Source organism: Bufo gargarizans, unplaced genomic scaffold (genome assembly GCF_014858855.1).
Source record: "Bufo gargarizans isolate SCDJY-AF-19 unplaced genomic scaffold, ASM1485885v1 fragScaff_scaffold_499_pilon, whole genome shotgun sequence".
Lineage (NCBI taxonomy): Eukaryota > Metazoa > Chordata > Amphibia > Anura > Bufonidae > Bufo > Bufo gargarizans.
Window position 1 is genome coordinate 16,198 of NW_025334127.1, and position 22,713 is coordinate 38,910.

Sequence of the window (22,713 nt, forward strand, 5' to 3'; positions counted from 1 at the left end):
CTGTTGTGGTATCTGTTGTAGTGTAGTGACGGCTGTTGTGGGATCTGTTGTAGTGTAGTGCCGGCTGCTCTGGTATCTGTTGTAGTGTAGTGCCGGCTGTTGTGGTGGCTGTTGTGGGATCTGTTGTAGTGTAGTGCCGGCTGCTCTGGTATCTGTTGTAGTGTAGTGCCGGCTGTTGTGGTATCTGTTGTAGTGTAGTGACGGCTGTTGTGGGATCTGTTGTAGTGTAGTGCCGGCTGCTCTGGTATCTGTTGTAGTGTAGTGCCGGCTGTTGTGGTATCTGTTGTAGTGTAGTGACGGCTGTTGTGGGATCTGTTGTAGTGTAGTGCCGGCTGCTCTGGTATCTGTTGTAGTGTAGTGCCGGCTGTTGTGGTATCTGTTGTAGTGTAGTGACGGCTGTTGTGGGATCTGTTGTAGTGTAGTGCCGGCTGCTCTGGTATCTGTTGTAGTGTAGTGCCGGCTGTTGTGGTGGCTGTTGTGGGATCTGTTGTAGTGTAGTGACGGCTGTTGTGGGATCTGTTGTAGTGTAGTGCCGGCTGTTGTGGGATCTGTTGTAGTGTAGTGCCGGCTGCTCTGGTATCTGTTGTAGTGTAGTGCCGGCTGTTGTGGGATCTGTTGTAGTGTAGTGCCGGCTGCTCTGGTATCTGTTGTAGTGTAGTGCCGGCTGTTGTGGTGGCTGTTGTGGGATCTGTTGTAGTGTAGTGCCGGCTGCTCTGGTATCTGTTGTAGTGTAGTGCCGGCTGTTGTGGTATCTGTTGTAGTGTAGTGACGGCTGTTGTGGGATCTGTTGTAGTGTAGTGCCGGCTGCTCTGGTATCTGTTGTAGTGTAGTGCCGGCTGTTGTGGTATCTGTTGTAGTGTAGTGACGGCTGTTGTGGGATCTGTTGTAGTGTAGTGCCGGCTGCTCTGGTATCTGTTGTAGTGTAGTGCCGGCTGTTGTGGTATCTGTTGTAGTGTAGTGACGGCTGTTGTGGGATCTGTTGTAGTGTAGTGCCGGCTGCTCTGGTATCTGTTGTAGTGTAGTGCCGGCTGTTGTGGTGGCTGTTGTGGGATCTGTTGTAGTGTAGTGCCGGCTGCTCTGGTATCTGTTGTAGTGTAGTGCCGGCTGTTGTGGTATCTGTTGTAGTGTAGTGACGGCTGTTGTGGGATCTGTTGTAGTGTAGTGCAACAATGTAGCGGAAGTGAAAGAAGTATGCGGCACTCACCGAAGCACGTGAATATGTATCTCTTTATTCAGTCCTCAGCATTCGGACGAACAAGTGGGGTTGCGAGGCGGACACGCTCCTGCAGATGAGTGGCGGCTACGGCCGTTTCGCGCAAGTGTGTAGCGCTTCTTCTGGCCGCTGATCGTCAGGGCGCAGTGCTGCGCCATAAATAAGCGACGGCCGTCAGCCGGCATCATGTGCAGCAGCTGTGCGCCGTCAAGAGAGTGACGTAAAAACAAATGAATGTGATCGAGGGGGAGGAGGAATGTGTCCAAATACAAACATAGATACAAAAGCACAATTAACATGTTCGGCAGCAATTACTGATTGTATAAGCAGAAATCATTCCTAAGTACATCAATGTTAGATTGGAAACAGCATGGGTGCAGAAGGGACAGAATCCAAAGGGATGGTTATCTTAAAGGGCCATGGGATCCATAGGGAATAACCCAAACAACCCACAGTGGCTATGTTTTAACATGCCCCCATTATTGAAGGAATACGGACATGTCGTTCCTATCGTTGAGTCCGGCAGCGCCAGTGGCTTTGGTGCGGAGAATCCATCTTGCTTCCCTCTGCAGGAGTAGTCGGTGTCGATCCCCTCCCCTGGGGATGGGTCGGACCTGTTCCACTCCCGCAAAGGAAAGACAACGGGGATGACCGTTGTGCGCGTCCCTAACATGCTCGATAAGACGGGGACACCCTTTACCGGAACGAATGGAATTCACATGTTCCCGTATCCGTTCGAAGAGCGGGCGAATGGTTTTGCCTATATAGTACCTATTGCAAGGGCAAAATACGGCATACACGACGTATGGCGTGCGACACGTTATGAAATCCCGCACCGTGTGCTGGACCCCTCCTATCACTAACCATTTGCTGCACATATTTAATGCGCAAAAGGAACAATGCCCACATTTATAATTACCCTCAGGTTTTTTACTGGTGAGCCATGTCTCCGCCTTAGGTGTGCAGAATACACTGTTCACCAGTTTGTCCCTGAGGGTTGCGCATTTTTTGAAGGTGACCAATGGTCGCTGACTGGAGAGGTTGCTTAAGGCTGGATCTCCCTTCAGGAGGTCCCAATTGTCTTGTATTACTCGCTTGATGATATCTGCAGCTGGACTATATTTAAAAGCAAAGGCAAAACGGGGTGATTCAGTTTTCCTGTTCCTTTCTACCAGCAATGTGTTACGGTCAAGTGCGGCAGCCTTACGTAAGGCCGCCGAGACTCCCCCTGGTGGGTAACCCCGATCTACAAGTCGATGACTTAGCTCATTAGCTTGCCTGTGAAAGCCTTCTTCGGTGTCATTAATCCTTCTAAGCCGGATGAATTGTCCGTATGGGACAGCTTTTTTAACCGAAGGTGGATGATAACTGGTCTGGTGAAGCAGCGAGTTAGTCGCGGTGGGTTTACGGAAGCCCGTGGTGTGTAGTTCACCATCCTTGACTGTCACACGCACATCCAGGAAGTCTAGCGAATCACCCCCAAAGTTGAGGGTGAAGCGCATATTCATCCTGTTGTGCGTGTTGAGGTACTCCACAAAATTGCGGCACGACTCCTCGCTGCCTGACCAGACCAGAAAGATGTCGTCCACATAACGTAAAAATAAATGCATGAACCGTAGGAAGGGGTTACCCACGAGAATATGTATGTATCTTCAAATACCGCCAGGTACAGGTTCGCAAATGTGCACGACACGGGTGTGCCCATTGCGGTACCTAGTACCTGGCGGTACCATTGGCCGTCAAACTGAAACACATTGCTGGTGAGGATGAGGTCAAGTGCATCCATGACAAAGCTCTTGAACATAGGGTCTTTGTCACTTCTATTCAGGACAGTATTGACCGCCCGGAGTCCCAGGTCGTGCGGGATTCTGGTATACAAACTCTCGACGTCCAAGGACACCAGGCAGAACTCCCTCCGCCACTCGAAATGTTGGAGTGCTCGGAGGAAGTCCCCGGTGTCCTTGAGATACGTCGGAGTCCCCAAAAGAAGAGGCCTGAGGAGCCAATCCACGTAACCAGACAGTGGTTCGGTCACTGACCCGACCCCGGCTACTATGGGGCGGCCCGGGGGCCGGGTCAGTGATTTGTGGATTTTTGGTACGAAGTACCAGACCGGAGCTTTGGGATGAGGAGGGATGAGTCGATTGGCCATGCCTTTAGGCAGGAAACCAGCTACTATGTACTTCTCAATGAATGCCCGAAGTTTATCTAGTATTGCTGGTACCGGGTCTCCCTTTAGTCTAAAATATACATCGCTATCCCCCAATTGCCTCCCCGCCTCCTCCAAGTAATATTCCCTGGTCATCAGGACCACATTCCCTCCCTTGTCGGCCGGCTTAATAATGATGCCGTCCTGTTGTCTTAACCACAAAAGGGCTCGATATTCTTCCCCGGTAACGTTCTGGGGTGCTGCTGGATAAATCAGTTGTAGTGTAGTGCCGACTGTTGTGGGATCTAATGTAGTGTAGTGCCGGCTGCTGTGGTATCTGTTGTAGTGTAGTGCTGGCTGTTGTGGTATCTGTTGTAGTGTAGTGACGGCTGTTGTGGTATCTGTTGTAGTGTAGTGACGGCTGTTGTGGGATCTGTTGTAGTGTAGTGTCGGCTGTTGTGGGATCTAATGTAGTGTAGTGACGGCTGTTGTGGGATCTGTTGTAGTGTAGTGACGGCTGTTGTGGTATCTGTTGTAGTGTAGTGACGGCTGTTGTGGTATCTGTTGTAGTGTAGTGACGGCTGTTGTGGTATCTGTTGTAGTGTAGTGACGGCTGTTGTGGTATCTGTTGTAGTGTAGTGACGGCTGTTGTGGGATCTGTTGTCGTGTAGTGACGGCTGTTGTGGGATCTGTTGTAGTGTAGTGACGGCTGTTGTGGGATCTGTTGTAGTGTAGTGCCGGCTGCTGTGGTATCTGTTGTAGTGTAGTGACGGCTGTTGTGGGATCTGTTGTAGTGTAGTGACGGCTGTTGTGGTATCTGTTGTAGTGTAGTGACGGCTGTTGTGGGATCTGTTGTAGTGTAGTGACGGCTGTTGTGGTATCTGTTGTAGTGTAGTGACGGCTGTTGTGGTATCTGTTGTAGTGTAGTGCCGGCTGTTGTGGTACCTGTTGTAGTGTAGTGACGGCTGTTGTGGTATCTGTTGTAGTGTAGTGACGGCTGTTGTGGTATCTGTTGTAGTGCCGGCTGTTGTGGTACCTGTTGTAGTGTAGTGACGGCTGTTGTGGTACCTGTTGTAGTGTAGTGACGGCTGTTGTGGTATCTGTTGTAGTGTAGTGACGGCTGTTGTGGTATCTGTTGTAGTGCCGGCTGTTGTGGTACCTGTTGTAGTGTAGTGACGGCTGTTGTGGTATCTGTTGTAGTGTAGTAACGGCTGTTGTGGTACCTGTTGTAGTGTAGTGACGGCTGTTGTGGTATCTGTTGTAGTGTAGTGACGGCTGTTGTGGTATCTGTTGTCGTGTAGTGACGGCTGTTGTGGTATCTGTTGTAGTGCCGGCTGTTGTGGTACCTGTTGTAGTGTAGTGCCGGCTGTTGTGGTATCTGTTGTAGTGCCGGCTGTTGTGGTATCTATTGTAGTGTAGTGACGGCTGTTGTGGTATCTGTTGTAGTGCCGGCTGTTGTGGTACCTGTTGTAGTGTAGTGACGGCTGTTGTGGTATCTGTTGTAGTGTAGTGACGGCTGTTGTGGTATCTGTTGTAGTGCCGGCTGTTGTGGTACCCGTTGTAGTGTAGTGACGGCTGTTGTGGGATCTGTTGTAGTGTAGTGACGGCTATTGTGGTATCTGTTGTAGTGTAGTGACGGCTGTTGTGGTATCTGTTGTAGTGCTGGCTGTTGTGGTACCTGTTGTAGTGTACTGAGGGCTGTTGTGGTATCTGTTGTAGTGCCGGCTGTTGTGGTACCTGTTGTAGTGTAGTGACCCTCTTACATTTTCAACCACTTGACCACCAGAGTGTTTTGCTCCTCATGACCAGGCTTAATGATTTTATGCACAATCAGTTTTTACAACCCTTTTTATTAAATACATTTTTGGGACCTTTGCAGGTTCATCCGACTATAAAGTATAAGAATGGGTTCTCTCTTGTGTTTTGATGCTGATTAGCCCACAAGCTGTAGTGTAGTGACGGCTGTTGTGGTATCTGTTGTAGTGCCGGCTGTTGTGGTATCTGTTGTAGTGTAGTGACGGCTGTTGTGGTATCTGTTGTAGTGCCGGCTGTTGTGGTACCTGTTGTAGTGTACTGAGGGCTGTTGTGGTATCTGTTGTAGTGTAGTGACGGCTGTTGTGGTATCTGTTGTAGTGCCGGCTGTTGTGGTACCTGTTGTAGTGTAGTGACGGCTGTTGTGGTATCTGTTGTAGTGCCGGCTGTTGTGGTATCTGTTGTAGTGTAGTGACGGCTGTTGTGGTATCTGTTGTAGTGTAGTGACGGCTGTTGTGGTATCTGTTGTAGTGCCGGCTGTTGTGGTACCTGTTGTAGTGTAGTGCCGGCTGTTGTGGTACCTGTTGTAGTGTAGTGCCGGCTGTTGTGGTATCTGTTGTAGTGTAGTGCCGGCTGTTGTGGTATCTGTTGTAGTTCCGGCTGTTGTGGTACCTGTTGTAGTGTAGTGACCCTCTTACATTTTCAACCACTTGACCACCAGAGTGTTTTGCTCCTCATGACCAGGCTTAATGATTTTATGCACAATCAGTTTTTACAACCCTTTTTATTAAATACATTTTTGGGACCTTTGCAGGTTCATCCGACTATAAAGTATAAGAATGGGTTCTCTCTTGTGTTTTGATGCTGATTAGCCCACAAGCTGTAGTGTAGTGACGGCTGTTGTGGTATCTGTTGTAGTGCCGGCTGTTGTGGTATCTGTTGTAGTGTAGTGACGGCTGTTGTGGTATCTGTTGTAGTGCCGGCTGTTGTGGTACCTGTTGTAGTGTACTGAGGGCTGTTGTGGTATCTGTTGTAGTGTAGTGACGGCTGTTGTGGTATCTGTTGTAGTGCCGGCTGTTGTGGTACCTGTTGTAGTGTAGTGCCGGCTGTTGTGGTATCTGTTGTAGTGCCGGCTGTTGTGGTATCTGTTGTAGTGTAGTGACGGCTGTTGTGGTACCTGTTGTAGTGTAGTGCCGGCTGTTGTGGTATCTGTTGTAGTGCCGGCTGTTGTATCTGTTGTAGTGTAGTGACGGCTGTTGTGGTATCTGTTGTAGTGCCGGCTGTTGTGGTACCTGTTGTAGTGTAGTGACCCTCTTACATTTTCAACCACTTGACCACCAGAGTGTTTTGCTCCTCATGACCAGGCTTAATGATTTTATGCACAATCTGTTTTTACAACCCTTTTTATTAAATACATTTTTGGGACCTTTGCAGGTTCATCCAACTATAAAGTATAAGAATGGGTTCTCTCTTGTGTTTTGATGCTGATTAGCCCACAAACAATATTTATTACCTGTGACTAAAAAAATGTATAGTCGCTGGGGTCACAGGAGATTCGGAGACCCCCCTCAGCAATCATAGTAGTGGAGAAGGGATTAAATGTTGTTTGTGGGTCAACCCCTGTACTACATGTTCCGGCTCCAGTGATATAATATGATGAAAGTCAGCATTTAAGTAGAAGCAGCCATGGGGATTTCCTCATCTCGGAGCTGACCCCAGTGCTGGGTATACTGTCACAAAATGTCACTGTCTCACCGACCCCAGTGCTGGGTATACTGTCACAAAATGTCACTGTCTCAGGATCTTATCCTGTGACCTTGATCATCAATTCCAGCTTGACAACAAAGTCTCCTGCTGTTCACAAGGCGACTTATTGTCTGCTGAGGTCTGGCATCCCACTCTTCTTGATGGGCGCCCCTCAGGTCATTGAGGTTCTGGGATACAGAGTTGCCAGCCTCTACACAGCGACTCAGCTGATCCTATAGGTTTTCAATGGGATTCAGGTCTGGAGAAAGTGCAGGCTGCTCCATTTGAGGTCCCCCAGTCTCCAGGAGCCGTTCCCTAATGATGTGACCTCGATGAGCTGGAGCATTGTCCTCCATGAAGATGACATTAGGCCTGTGTTGTTCCTGCAGAGGTACAATGACCGGATTAATGATGTTCTTCAGGTAGTCTGGGCCATTCACAGTGTGCAGGTCTGTATTGACTAGACACACCTGCCCACACTATGACACCACCACCACCAAAGGCTCTTCTGGTGACCACAGTGGCTGATTTAGAGTGCTCTACTTGACGTCTCCAAGATCACTTGCGGCCATCATTTCCGTTCAGCATGAATCGACTTTCATTAGTGAACAGTTGTGAGGCCAACTGGTCCCTCGTCCAGCGTAGATGCTCCCTGGTTCATATAAGACGCTGATGCCTGTGCCTGGTGGTGTGGTCATGTCCCTTGCAGGTTGTCTAGCATGCAGACAACGCTGATGTAAACAGTTTCCAATGGTCTGATGTGACACTTGGTACCTCTCACCTCCCTTAGGGTTAGGGTTATGCCTGGAGTTGTGTGGCCAGGGGCGTAGCTAAAAGCTCATGGGCCCTGGTGGAAGAGTTCAGCTTGTTGGCAAGGGGCAGGGCAGCACATAGCCTTCCTGCTGCCTGAGGGAAACATTGAAAGGGCACTTCCTCATGCCAAATTCTTAACCTAACCCCTTCCCTCCAGCCAGAGGTGTAAATTGACCAGTATGCACTTTCTATAATGCCAGTGTCTTATGTGGCATAAGGGTCTTTGGGCCCCCTGAGGCTCCTGGGCCCGGTAACGACTGCTACCTCTGCACCCCCTATAGCTACGCCCCTGTGTGTGGCATTAATCTTCCGGTTCCGCAGGGCATTGTTCACAATGAATCGGTCATCAGTGTCGGATGTGACCAAAGGACATCCACTTCTCTGCCTTTCTGTGACTCTTCCAGTCTTTCTATCGATGATACACCCTGCTGATGACTCTCTGACAACATCCTGCTTGAAGCCTCACAATGGCGAGGTACTGCTCATCAATTTGTAGGTGTCGTCTTGGTCTCATGATGTCACAATGTGAACAGCATGATGAGGAGGACGGTTTAATACCAGATCTAATTGAACCAGGAAAGTTATTGGGCGATTCATGAATCAAACTCCTGTTGTGGATTTTGCCAATAAGCTCCTTGTTAGAGAACGGCAAGTTGTGCAAAAAGGCCTGAAACACTGAGCACTTGGACATGTGGATTCAAAAGGTTAGAGAAGGTCACATTAAGTTCTCCTGTAAAGGTTAGAGGGCATTTTAGGGTCATCCGGAAATTTAACCCACAAGCCAAATATCCCAGACTTTTTGTGAGTAGTGTATGTATAGGTTGGGGTTAATTGCTGTGGCGACGGTTTGTGTTTGTTCCTTGTATTTTCTTATATATATTTAATGTTTTTGTGTATTTATGTGTTTTACTATAATATGGGGGGGGGGGGGCATCTATAGGAAACTCCAGGGAAAATCTATCCCTGTGCCAACATCAGAAATCGGCATAGCGATGGCATACCCAGGGGCCCCTGGTGATCATGTGACTGCTGGGTTCAGTAGAGGCAGCAACACTTACTGCGCAGTCTTTTGGGTCCCAGTTGTCAGAGATCCTGATCTGCTCCCATTAAAGTGTAGGTTTACAGTGGTGTACATTTACTCGTATAACCAGTTAATATGGATTCTGATGGAGCAGATATTACTCTTACTACGCTTATAGCATTGAAATTATTATAATTATACCTGGTGATTATTAGCGTTGAGCACAAATATTCGAAAAGCGATTTATTTTATTTTTTTCTCGAATATCGCCACTTCGAGAATTTGCAAATATTTTGCATATAGTGCTATATCAAAATTTTTGGGAATATTCATAATTTTTTTCCCATCTGAAGTCATAATTCCTTCCTGCTTAAGTTGCTTGTGGACCACTAACTCACTGGCCCACAAGCAAGAAGCCGGGAAGAATCCTGTGTTCAGATGGAAAAAATGACGAATATTCGATATAACGAATATATAGCTCTATATTCTATAGTGCTATATATTAGTTTTTGACCCATGCCTGTATTGATCGTGTACTATTTGCATATTACGCGATCATTAACTTGCCGATTTTCGAGTAAAAAGAAAAGAATGTAGAATATAACGAATATTCGAATTTGCAAATATTCTACAAAATTTTTGTGAAATATCACGAATTCTAATATGACCCCTGCCACTCATCACTAGTGATTATCATTTATGCTTCAAGCAATGGATATCAGCGACATTCATCATTCTCCAAGAATATCATAAAAATCAATCAAATAAAGAGAGCGTCGGCCGTCTTGGTGTAACGTGTGTGTCCAGGGAAGATGATGGCTTTTCCATTCATTGCTCCTCCTCTCCATCATAGATGCAGTGAAAGCGAGCGTCACGTTCCGGATGAATGACGGCACGTGCAGAGTGAGGCGGACGGAGCCGCACCAGGGCCTCTCGCAGCAGAAGCTATCAGGTATGAGCTCGTCTGGAAATGACAATTGTGCCAGATTTTATTATAGACCAAGGTTCAGGGGAGAGGACGACTGTAGGACAGGAGAATACAGTCTATTGCCCCCTGTTATCAGCCATTTCAGGGGAGAGGATGACTGTAGGACAGGAGAATACAGTCTACTGCCCCCTGTTATCAGCCATTTCAGGGGAGAGGATGACTGTAGGACAGGAGAATACAGTCTATTGCCTCCTGTTATCAGCCATTTCAGGGGAGAGGATGACTGTAGGACAGGAGAATACAGTCTATTGCCTCCTGTTATCAGCCATGTCAGGGGAGAGGATGACTGTAGGGCAGGAGAATACAGTCTATTGCCCCCTGTTATCAGCCATTTCAGAGGAGAGGATGACTGTAGGACAGGAGAATACAGTCTGTTGCCTCCTGTTATCAGCCATGTCAGGGGAGAGGATGACTGTAGGACAGGAGAATACAGTCTATTGCCCCCTGTTATCAGCCATGTCAGGGGAGAGGATGACTGTAGGACAGGAGAATACAGTCTATTGCCCCCTGTTATCAGCCATTTCAGGGGAGAGGATGACTGTAGGACAGGAGAATACAGTCTACTGCCCCCTGTTATCAGCCATTTCAGGGGAGAGGATGACTGTAGGACAGGAGAATACAGTCTATTGCCCCCTGTTATCAGCCATTTCAGGGGAGAGGATGACTGTAGGACAGGAGAATACAGTCTATTGCCCCCTGTTATCAGCCTTTTCAGGGGAGAGGATGACTGTAGGACAGGAGAATACAGTCTATTGCCCCCTGTTATCAGCCATTTCAGGGGAGAGGATGACTGTAGGACAGGAGAATACAGTCTATTGCCTCCTGTTATCAGCCATGTCAGGGGAGAGGATGACTGTAGGACAGGAGAATACAGTCTATTGCCCCCGGTTTTCAGCCATTTCAGAGGAGAGGATGACTGTAGGACAGGAGAATACAGTCTATTGCCCCCTGTTATCAGCCATTTCAGGGGAGAGGATGACTGTAGGACAGGAGAATACAGTCTATTGCCCCCTGTTATCAGCCATTTCAGGGGAGAGGATGACTGTAGGACAGGAGAATACAGTCTATTGCCCCCTGTTATCAGCCATTTCAGGGGAGAGGATGACTGTAGGACAGGAGAATACAGTCTATTGCCCCCTGTTATCAGCCATTTCAGGGGAGAGGATGACTGTAGGACAGGAGAATACAGTCTATTGCCCCCTGTTATCAGCCATTTCAGGGGAGAGGATGACTGTAGGACAGGAGAATACAGTCTATTGCTCCCTGTTATCAGCCATTTCAGGGGAGAGGATGACTGTAGGACAGGAGAATACAGTCTATTGCTCCCTGTTATCAGCCATTTCAGGGGAGAGGATGACTGTAGGACAGGAGAATACAGTCTATTGCTCCCTGTTATCAGCCATTTCAGGGGAGAGGATGACTGTAGGACAGGAGAATACAGTCTATTGCCCCCTGTTATCAGCCATTTCAGGGGAGAGGATGACTGTAGGACAGGAGAATACAGTCTATTGCTCCCTGTTATCAGCCATTTCAGGGGAGAGGATGACTGTAGGACAGGAGAATACAGTCTATTGCCCCTGTTATCAGCCATTTCAGGGGAGAGGATGACTGTAGGACAGGAGAATACAGTCTATTGCCCCCTGTTATCAGCCATTTCAGGGGAGAGGATGACTGTAGGACAGGAGAATACAGTCTATTGCCCCTGTTATCAGCCATTTCAGGGGAGAGGATGACTGTAGGACAGGAGAATACAGTCTATTGCTCCCTGTTATCAGCCATTTCAGGGGAGAGGATGACTGTAGGACAGGAGAATACAGTCTATTGCTCCCTGTTATCAGCCATTTCAGGGGAGAGGATGACTGTAGGACAGGAGAATACAGTCTATTGCTCCCTGTTATCAGCCATTTCAGGGGAGAGGATGACTGTAGGACAGGAGAATACAGTCTATTGCTCCCTGTTATCAGCCATTTCAGGGGAGAGGATGACTGTAGGACAGGAGAATACAGTCTATTGCTCCCTGTTATCAGCCATTTCAGGGGAGAGGATGACTGTAGGACAGGAGAATACAGTCTATTGCTCCCTGTTATCAGCCATTTCAGGGGAGAGGATGACTGTAGGACAGGAGAATACAGTCTATTGCTCCCTGTTATCAGCCATTTCAGGGGAGAGGATGACTGTAGGACAGGAGAATACAGTCTATTGCTCCCTGTTATCAGCCATTTCAGGGGAGAGGATGACTGTAGGACAGGAGAATACAGTCTATTGCTCCCCTGTTATCAGCCATTTCAGGGGAGAGGATGACTGTAGGACAGGAGAATACAGTCTATTGCCCCCTGTTATCAGCCATTTCAGGGGAGAGGATGACTGTAGGACAGGAGAATACAGTCTATTGCTCCCTGTTATCAGCCATTTCAGGGGAGAGGATGACTGTAGGACAGGAGAATACAGTCTATTGCCTCCTGTTATCAGCCATTTCAGGGGGAGAGGATGACTGTAGGACAGGAGAATACAGTCTATTGCCTCCCTGTTATCAGCCATTTCAGGGGAGAGGATGACTGTAGGACAGGAGAATACAGTCTATTGCCCCCTGTTATCAGCCATTTCAGGGGAGAGGATGACTGTAGGACAGGAGAATACAGTCTATTCCTCCCTGTTATCAGCCATTTCAGGGGAGAGGATGACTGTAGGACAGGAGAATACAGTCTATTGCCTCCTGTTATCAGCCATTTCAGGGGGAGAGGATGACTGTAGGACAGGAGAATACAGTCTATTGCCCCCTGTTATCAGCCATTTCAGGGGAGAGGATGACTGTAGGACAGGAGAATACAGTCTATTGCCTCCTGTTATCAGCCATTTCAGGGGGAGAGGATGACTGTAGGACAGGAGAATACAGTCTATTGCCCCCTGTTATCAGCCATTTCAGGGGAGAGGATGACTGTAGGACAGGAGAATACAGTCTATTGCCCCTGTTATCAGCCATTTCAGGGGGAGGATGACTGTAGGACAGGAGAATACAGTCTATTGCCCCCTGTTATCAGCCATTTCAGGGGAGAGGATGACTGTAGGACAGGAGAATACAGTCTATTGCTCCTGTTATCAGCCATTTCAGGGGAGAGGATGACTGTAGGACAGGAGAATACAGTCTATTGCCCCCTGTTATCAGCCATTTCAGGGGAGAGGATGACTGTAGGACAGGAGAATACAGTCTATTGCTCCTCTGTTATCAGCCATTTCAGGGAGAGGATGACTGTAGGACAGGAGAATACAGTCTATTGCCCCTGTTATCAGCCATTTCAGGGGAGAGGATGACTGTAGGACAGGAGAATACAGTCTATTGCCCCCTGTTATCAGCCATTTCAGGGGGGAGGATGACTGTAGGACAGGAGAATACAGTCTATTGCCCCTGTTATCAGCCATTTCAGGGGAGAGGATGACTGTAGGACAGGAGAATACAGTCTATTGCCGCCTGTTATCAGCCATTTCAGGGGAGAGGATGACTGTAGGACAGGAGAATACAGTCTATTGCCCCCTGTTATCAGCCATTTCAGGGGAGAGGATGACTGTAGGACAGGAGAATACAGTCTATTGCCCCCTGTTATCAGCCATTTCAGGGGAGAGGATGACTGTAGGACAGGAGAATACAGTCTATTGCCCCTGTTATCAGCCATTTCAGGGGAGAGGATGACTGTAGGACAGGAGAATACAGTCTATTGCCCCTGTTATCAGCCATTTCAGGGGAGAGGATGACTGTAGGACAGGAGAATACAGTCTATTGCCCCCTGTTATCAGCCATTTCAGGGGAGAGGATGACTGTAGGACAGGAGAATACAGTCTATTGCCTCCCTGTTATCAGCCATTTCAGGGGAGAGGATGACTGTAGGACAGGAGAATACAGTCTATTGCCCCTGTTATCAGCCATTTCAGGGGAGAGGATGACTGTAGGACAGGAGAATACAGTCTATTGCCCCCTGTTATCAGCCATTTCAGGGGGAGAGGATGACTGTAGGACAGGAGAATACAGTCTATTGCCCCCTGTTATCAGCCATTTCAGGGGAGAGGATGACTGTAGGACAGGAGAATACAGTCTATTGCCCCCTGTTATCAGCCATTTCAGGGGAGAGGATGACTGTAGGACAGGAGAATACAGTCTATTGCCCCCTGTTATCAGCCATTTCAGGGGAGAGGATGACTGTAGGACAGGAGAATACAGTCTATTGCCCCCTGTTATCAGCCATTTCAGGGGAGAGGATGACTGTAGGACAGGAGAATACAGTCTATTGCCCCCTGTTATCAGCCATTTCAGGGGAGAGGATGACTGTAGGACAGGAGAATACAGTCTATTGCCCCCTGTTATCAGCCATTTCAGGGGAGAGGATGACTGTAGGACAGGAGAATACAGTCTATTGCCCCCTGTTATCAGCCATTTCAGGGGAGAGGATGACTGTAGGACAGGAGAATACAGTCTATTGCCCCCTGTTATCAGCCATTTCAGGGGAGAGGATGACTGTAGGACAGGAGAATACAGTCTATTGCCCCCTGTTATCAGCCATTTCAGGGGAGAGGATGACTGTAGGACAGGAGAATACAGTCTATTGCCCCCTGTTATCAGCCATTTCAGGGGAGAGGATGACTGTAGGACAGGAGAATACAGTCTATTGCCCCCTGTTATCAGCCATTTCAGGGGAGAGGATGACTGTAGGACAGGAGAATACAGTCTATTGCCCCTGTTATCAGCCATTTCAGGGGAGAGGATGACTGTAGGACAGGAGAATACAGTCTATTGCCCCCTGTTATCAGCCATTTCAGGGGGAGAGGATGACTGTAGGACAGGAGAATACAGTCTATTGCCCCCTGTTATCAGCCATTTCAGGGGGAGGATGACTGTAGGACAGGAGAATACAGTCTATTGCCCCCTGTTATCAGCCATTTCAGGGGAGAGGATGACTGTAGGACAGGAGAATACAGTCTATTGCCCCTGTTATCAGCCATTTCAGGGGAGAGGATGACTGTAGGACAGGAGAATACAGTCTATTGCCCCTGTTATCAGCCATTTCAGGGGGGAGGATGACTGTAGGACAGGAGAATACAGTCTATTGCCCCCTGTTATCAGCCATTTCAGGGGAGAGGATGACTGTAGGACAGGAGAATACAGTCTATTGCTCCCTGTTATCAGCCATTTCAGGGGAGAGGATGACTGTAGGACAGGAGAATACAGTCTATTGCCCCTGTTATCAGCCATTTCAGGGGAGAGGATGACAGTAGGACAGGAGATACAGTCTATTGCCCCCTGTTATCAGCCATTTCAGGGGAGAGGATGACTGTAGGACAGGAGAATACAGTCTATTGCCCCCTGTTATCAGCCATTTCAGGGGAGAGGATGACTGTAGGACAGGAGAATACAGTCTATTGCCCCCTGTTATCAGCCATTTCAGGGGAGAGGATGACTGTAGGACAGGAGAATACAGTCTATTGCTCCCTGTTATCAGCCATTTCAGGGGGGAGGATGACTGTAGGACAGGAGAATACAGTCTATTGCCCCCTGTTATCAGCCATTTCAGGGGGGGGAGGATGACTGTAGGACAGGAGAATACAGTCTATTGCCCCCTGTTATCAGCCATGTCAGGGGGGAGGATGACTGTAGGACAGGAGAATACAGTCTATTGCCCCCTGTTATCAGCCATTTCAGGGGAGAGGATGACTGTAGGACAGGAGAATACAGTCTATTGCCCCCTGTTATCAGCCATTTCAGGGGAGAGGATGACTGTAGGACAGGAGAATACAGTCTATTGCCCCCTGTTATCAGCCATTTCAGGGGAGAGGATGACTGTAGGACAGGAGAATACAGTCTATTGCCCCCTGTTATCAGCCATTTCAGGGGAGAGGATGACTGTAGGACAGGAGAATACAGTCTATTGCCCCCTGTTATCAGCCATTTCAGGGGAGAGGATGACTGTAGGACAGGAGAATACAGTCTATTGCCCCCTGTTATCAGCCATTTCAGGGGAGAGGATGACTGTAGGACAGGAGAATACAGTCTATTGCCCCCTGTTATCAGCCATTTCAGGGAGAGGATGACTGTAGGACAGGAGAATACAGTCTATTGCCCCTGTTATCAGCCATTTCAGGGGAGAGGATGACTGTAGGACAGGAGAATACAGTCTATTGCTCCCCTGTTATCAGCCATGGGAGAGGAATGACTGTAGGACAGGAGAAATACAGTCTATTGCTTCCTGTTATCAGCCATTTCAGGGGAGAGGATGACTGTAGGACAGGAGAATACAGTCTACTGCCCCCTGTTATCAGCCATTTCAGGGGAGAGGATGACTGTAGGACAGGAGAATACAGTCTATTGCCCCTGTTATCAGCCATTTCAGGGGAGAGGATGACTGTAGAGTCCTTCAGAGAGATGAAGATGATAACGCTCCAGCACTGATATCACCTCCAGAGACATTACATCGTATGTGACTGATATCAGCCGCTCCTCCATGGAAGATATGTGGCAATTTTGTATTTACCCGTCTAATGGATTATAATTTAATGCTAATTGTACAATAATAATCTTTATACCGTAACTGGGCGCTTTGTGGGATAGACGTCAGAGATGAGATCACAGCGATGAGCAGAATCTGACGCTGGAGTCCGAGTGTCTGTAATAAGCGGCGCAGATAACAGAGGGGAGCGATGGGGTGTTACACTGTATCCGGAGCTGTTTATCTCCGAGACGCTGTTCCATCCTGGAATTACCGCCTCTGCTGCTTCTTTCATCTCTTTCCGCACAGAGAGACAGTCCCATGTCTATGAAAGCCTTTCCTTCGTCAACATAACGTGCAAGAGACGGCTGAGCGGACGCAAGACATCTGCCAAGGAGACCCTTATAACTGCTCACTTTGAGCTGGACATAAACCAGAAGGAGGTGACAGGTTCGTTTAATAACATGCACAGTTGCGACATATTGGAAGTTTTCACGCCGCGCTTTTACTTTCCTGACTCCTCCCGCTTCTTTGTCTTGAACACAAGTATCTCCTGTTTTGTATTGTGAGTTTGGGAATATAACGGGTGACTATTCTCGGTGCTAGGCCCAATGTTGTAACAATGCACCACTGAGCTCTCTAGGGTGTTAACACTTATGCAAAGCCCTTTTATTTTCTTCAGAGACTTGCAGTCTCAGCTGTGTCCGTGGGAAAGCAGAAAAAAGGCTGCGCAAGACCATCAGGACCCTGCGGAAAGCGATTGGCAAGGACAACTTTCATGTTAGACTATCTGGCAAGGATTTTGAGGTCTCAAAGAAAATGCCTCGTTCGTCAGAAAACCAGGAGGCATGCGGAACTGGACAAATCCGCGTGGACAGTCGATGCGGTAAGCGCCTTCACACAGACTATACTAAGTAAAACTGTCCGTAATCCATAATTGTCCATTTCTGGAACACTACAGGGGAAGTAATTGTTGTTATCAGAAGCGTTGGGGATCATTCACTGTTAGCGTGTAGCCATACAAGGTGGGATTTCCTCTTAGGTTTGTGTAACACGTGGACGTGCTGCGGATTCCATCCACGTTGTGGTGCCACAACACACACTGTGGATTTTCCCCCCGCAGCCTTGTGTAGCGCCCTATGTGGCCAGATGCCGCAGCGTTACTGTACTAGAGGAGGATTGTGAATAGCCCTTGTAATCCGTCATGTAAACATTGGCACGCCCCTCACACGAGGGGACGCTCATTCGATGTGACAGGCCTTCTCCAGGCTCTGTGTCCAGAGAAGTAATTACAAGATGAAGGTGCAGCATGGCTTCCATATCCACTGGGATTGAGGTAACGCCTTGTACCTCCGTTATTATCCGGGCACGTGACACGTAAATGAGCCACAAAGAAAATGTCCTTAGAAGACGCCGAGAATTTCACGCTAAGTAAATAGTCAGATTGTATTACGCTGAAGTCCGTCTACCAAACGCGTTTTGCAGTCTCGCCGTCTGGCCCTGTTCACTGGTACTCGGAGTAATGGATAGGAGGACACCAGCAATATACTAACTGCCATATACCGCCTCCGCACTTCTATTTATGTTCTCTCTTACCTGGGAGGAGTTTGTAACTGTGCATTCATGAATAGAATTCTAGACAGTGAAAACTGACATGCAGGCAGATCAATACGAAAGAAGAGGGTGCAAATTTATATACCATTTATATGCCGTATGTCAGGGCATGCTGGGGAGCTGCGGGTTGGAGACAAGTACTTTATAGGGAGGGAGCTATAGAACAGTGCCCCCAGTGGTTGCAGTTTGACATACACAGTGTTTTTCTTTCTTCATATATTGTGATGTAGACATCATTGACGATCCCTCGCACCCCGCACCCCTTCTCCGCCTCCATTGATGTTATTTTTAACCTTGGCTTCAGAAGAATTGTAGACAAGGATCCAGATGTGGTAATGATGGCCGCTCCTGTAATAACCTCCTACAGAATTTACTACAATGGCGGCCCCTCCTGGAAGATTACATCCCTCACTTCATGATGCGCCCGTCAGCTACATACAGTAAAAAACATTAGATTAGGTCCTGAGTGATGTGAGGGGGTCTGGACATGGGACATCAGTCATCCTGAAGATGAGGGTTCCTGGGTCAGATCCTGCTAATCCGGCAGTTATTGGGGTCATCGGGCGGCACATTCCTGGGGTCTGGACATGGGACAGCAGTCATCCTGAAGATGAGGGTTCCTGGGTGAGATCCTGCTAATCCGGCAGTTATTGGGGTCATCGGGCGGCACATTCCTGGGGTCTGGACATGGGACATCTCTCATCCTGAAGATGAGGGTTCCTGGGTCAGATCCTGCTAATCCGGCAGTTATTGGGGTCATTGGGCGGCACATTCCTGGGGTCTGGACATGGGACAACAGTCATCCTGAAGATGAGGGTTCCTGGGTCAGATCCTGCTAATCCGGCAGTTATTGGGGTCATCGGGCAGCACATTCCTGGGGTCTGGACATGGGACATCTCTCATCCTGAAGATGAGGGTTCCTGGGTCAGATCCTGCTAATCCGGCAGTTATTGGGGTCATTGGGCGGCACATTCCTGGGGTCTGGACATGGGACAGCAGTCATCCTGAAGATGAGGGTTCCTGGGTCAGATCCTGCTAATCCGGCAGTTATTGGGGTCATCGGGTGGCACATTCCTGGGGTCTGGACATAGGACATCTCTCATCCTGAAGATGAGGGTTCCTGGGTCAGATCCTGCTAATCCGGCAGTTATTGGGGTCATCGGGTGGCACATTCCTGGGGTCTGGACATGGGACATCTCTCATCCTGAAGATGAGGGTTCCTGGGTCAGATCCTGCTAATCCGGCAGTTATTGGGGTCATCGGGCAGCACATTCCTGGGGTCTGGACATGGGACATCTCTCATCCTGAAGATGAGGGTTCCTGGGTCAGATCCTGCTAATCCGGCAGTTATTGGGGTCATCGGGCAGCACATTCCTGGGGTCTGGACATGGGACATCTCTCATCCTGAAGATGAGGGTTCCTGGGTCAGATCCTGCTAATCCGGCAGTTATTGGGGTCATCGGGCAGCACATTCCTGGGGTCTGGACATGGGACATCTCTCATCCTGAAGATGAGGGTTCCTGGGTCAGATCCTGCTAATCCGGCAGTTATTGGGGTCATTGGGCGGCACATTCCTGGGGTCTGGACATGGGACAGCAGTCATCCTGAAGATGAGGGTTCCTGGGTCAGATCCTGCTAATCCGGCAGTTATTGGGGTCATCGGGCAGCACATTCCTGGGGTCTGGACATGGGACATCTCTCATCCTGAAGATGAGGGTTCCTGGGTCAGATCCTGCTAATCCGGCAGTTATTGGGGTCATTGGGCGGCACATTCCTGGGGTCTGGACATGGGACAGCAGTCATCCTGAAGATGAGGGTTCCTGGGTCAGATCCTGCTAATCCGGCAGTTATTGGGGTTATTGGGCGGCACATTCCTGGGGTCTGGACATGGGACATCAGTCATCCTGAAGATCAGGGTTCCTGAAGATGGCACATTCTCGGGGGTCTGGACATGGCACATTCAGTCATCCTGAAGATGAGGGTTCCTGGGTCAGATCCTGCTAATCCGGCAGTTTTTGGGGTCATCGGGCAGCACATTCCTGGGGTCTGGACATGGGACATCAGTCATCCTGAAGATGAGGGTTCCTGGGTCAGATCCTGCTAATCCGGCAGTTATTGGGGTCATCGGGCAGCACATTCCTGGGGTCTGGACATGGGACATCAGTCATCCTGAAGATGAGGGTTCCTGGGTCAGATCCTGCTAATCCGGCAGTTTTTGGGGTCATCGGGCAGCACATTCCTGGGGTCTGAACATGGGACATCTCTCATCCTGAAGATGAGGGTTCCTGGGTCAGATCCTGCTAATCCGGCAGTTATTGGGGTCATCGGGCAGCACATTCCTGGGGTCTGGACATGGGACAGCAGTCATCCTGAAGATGAGGGTTCCTGGGTCAGATCCTGCTAATCCGGCAGTTATTGGGGTCATTGGGCGGCACATTCCTGGGGTCTCGACATGGGACAGCAGTCATCCTGAAGATGAGGGTTCCTGGGTCAGATCCTGCTAATCCGGCAGTTATTGGGGTCATCGGGTGGCACATTCCTGGGGTCTGGACATGGGACATCTCTCATCCTGAAGATGAGGGTTCCTGGGTCAGATCCTGCTAATCCGGCAGTTATTGGGGTCATTGGGCGGCACATTCCTGGGGTCTGGACATGGGACAGCAGTCATCCTGAAGATGAGGGTTCCTGGGTCAGATCCTGCTAATCCGGCAGTTATTGGGGTCATCGGGTGGCACATTCCTGGGGTCTGGACATGGGACATCTCTCATCCTGAAGATGAGGGTTCCTGGGTCAGATCCTGCTAATCCGGCAGTTATTGGGGTCATTGGGCGGCACATTCCTGGGGTCTGGACATGGGACAGCAGTCATCCTGAAGATGAGGGTTCCTGGGTCAGATCTTGCTAATCCGGCAGTTATTGGGGTCATCGGGCGGCACATTCCTGGGGTCTGGACATGGGACAGCAGTCATCCTGAAGATGAGGGTTCCTGGGTCAGATCCTGCTAATCCGGCAGTTATTGGGGTCATCGGGCGGCACATTCCTGGGGTCTGGACATGGGACATCTCTCATCCTGAAGATGAGGGTTCCTGGGTCAGATCCTGCTAATCCGGCAGTTATTGGGGTCATTGGGCGGCACATTCCTGGGGTCTGGACATGGGACAGCAGTCATCCTGAAGATGAGGGTTCCTGGGTCAGATCTTGCTAATCCGGCAGTTATTGGGGTCATCGGGCGGCACATTCCTGGGGTCTGGACATGGGACATCTCTCATCCTGAAGATGAGGGTTCCTGGGTCAGATCCTGCTAATCCGGCAGTTATTGGGGTCATCGGGCGGCACATTCCTGGGGTCTGGACATGGGACAGCAGTCATCCTGAAGATGAGGGTTCCTGGGTCAGATCCTGCTAATCCGGCAGTTATTGGGGTCATCGGGCGGCACATTCCTGGGGTCTGGACATGGGACATCTCTCATCCTGAAGATGAGGGTTCCTGGGTCAGATCCTGCTAATCCGGCAGTTATTGGGGTCATCGGGCGGCACATTCCTGGGGTCTGGACATGGGACATCTCTCATCCTGAAGATGAGGGTTCCTGGGTCAGATCCTGCTAATCCGGCAGTTATTGGGGTCATCGGGCAGCACATTCCTGGGGTCTGGACATGGGACATCAGTCATCCTGAAGATGAGGGTTCCTGGGTCAGATCCTGCTAATCCGGCAGTTATTGGGGTCATCGGGCGGCACATTCCTGGGGTCTGGACATGGGACATCTCTCATCCTGAAGATGAGGGTTCCTGGGTCAGATCCTGCTAATCCGGCAGTTATTGGGGTCATTGGGCGGCACATTCCTGGGGTCTGGACATGGGACAACAGTCATCCTGAATATGAGGGTTCCTGGGTCAGATCCTGCTAATCCGGCAGTTATTGGGGTCATCGGGCAGCACATTCCTGGGGTCTGGACATGGGACATCTCTCATCCTGAAGATGAGGGTTCCTGGGTCAGATCCTGCTAATCCGGCAGTTATTGGGGTCATCGGGTGGCACATTCCTGGGGTCTGGACATAGGACATCTCTCATCCTGAAGATGAGGGTTCCTGGGTCAGATCCTGCTAATCCGGCAGTTATTGGGGTCATCGGGTGGCACATTCCTGGGGTCTGGACATGGGACATCTCTCATCCTGAAGATGAGGGTTCCTGGGTCAGATCCTGCTAATCCGGCAGTTATTGGGGTCATCGGGTGGCACATTCCTGGGGTCTGGACATGGGACAACAGTCATCCTGAAGATGAGGGTTCCTGGGTCAGATCCTGCTAATCCGGCAGTTATTGGGGTCATTGGGCGGCACATTCCTGGGGTCTGGACATGGGACAACAGTCATCCTGAAGATGAGGGTTCCTGGGTCAGATCCTGCTAATCCGGCAGTTATTGGGGTCATTGGGCGGCACATTCCTGGGGTCTGGACATGGGACATCAGTCATCCTGAAGATGAGGGTTCCTGGGTCAGATCCTGCTAATCCGGCAGTTATTGGGGTCATCGGGTGGCACATTCCTGGGGTCTGGACATAGGACATCTCTCATCCTGAAGATGAGGGTTCCTGGGTCAGATCCTGCTAATCCGGCAGTTATTGGGGTCATTGGGCAGCACATTCCTGGGGTCTGGACATAGGACAGCAGTCATCCTGAAGATGAGGGTTCCTGGGTCAGATCCTGCTAATCCGGCAGTTATTGGGGTCATCGGGTGGCACATTCCTGGGGTCTGGACATGGGACAACAGTCATCCTGAAGATGAGGGTTCCTGGGTCAGATCCTGCTAATCCGGCAGTTATTGGGGTCATTGGGCAGCACATTCCTGGGGTCTGGACATGGGACAGCAGTCATCCTGAAGATGAGGGTTCCTGGGTCAGATCCTGCTAATCCGGCAGTTATTGGGGTCATCGGGTGGCACATTCCCGAGGAT

General features: G+C 49.5%; 1 protein-coding gene across 1 annotated transcript in view; it reads left to right on the plus strand.

The window, feature by feature from the left end:
* Positions 1 to 22,713, plus strand: part of LOC122922577 (signal peptide, CUB and EGF-like domain-containing protein 2) — a gene marked incomplete at its 5' end in the record, with an annotated part of 58,174 nt that overhangs the window by 15,956 nt on the left and 19,505 nt on the right. Inside the window, 3 exons of the mRNA XM_044273238.1 lie at positions 9,548 to 9,646; positions 16,462 to 16,602; positions 16,835 to 17,038. Coding sequence (XP_044129173.1) covers positions 9,548 to 9,646; positions 16,462 to 16,602; positions 16,835 to 17,038 — 444 coding nt within the window. The remainder of the gene's footprint in view (positions 1 to 9,547; positions 9,647 to 16,461; positions 16,603 to 16,834; positions 17,039 to 22,713) is intronic.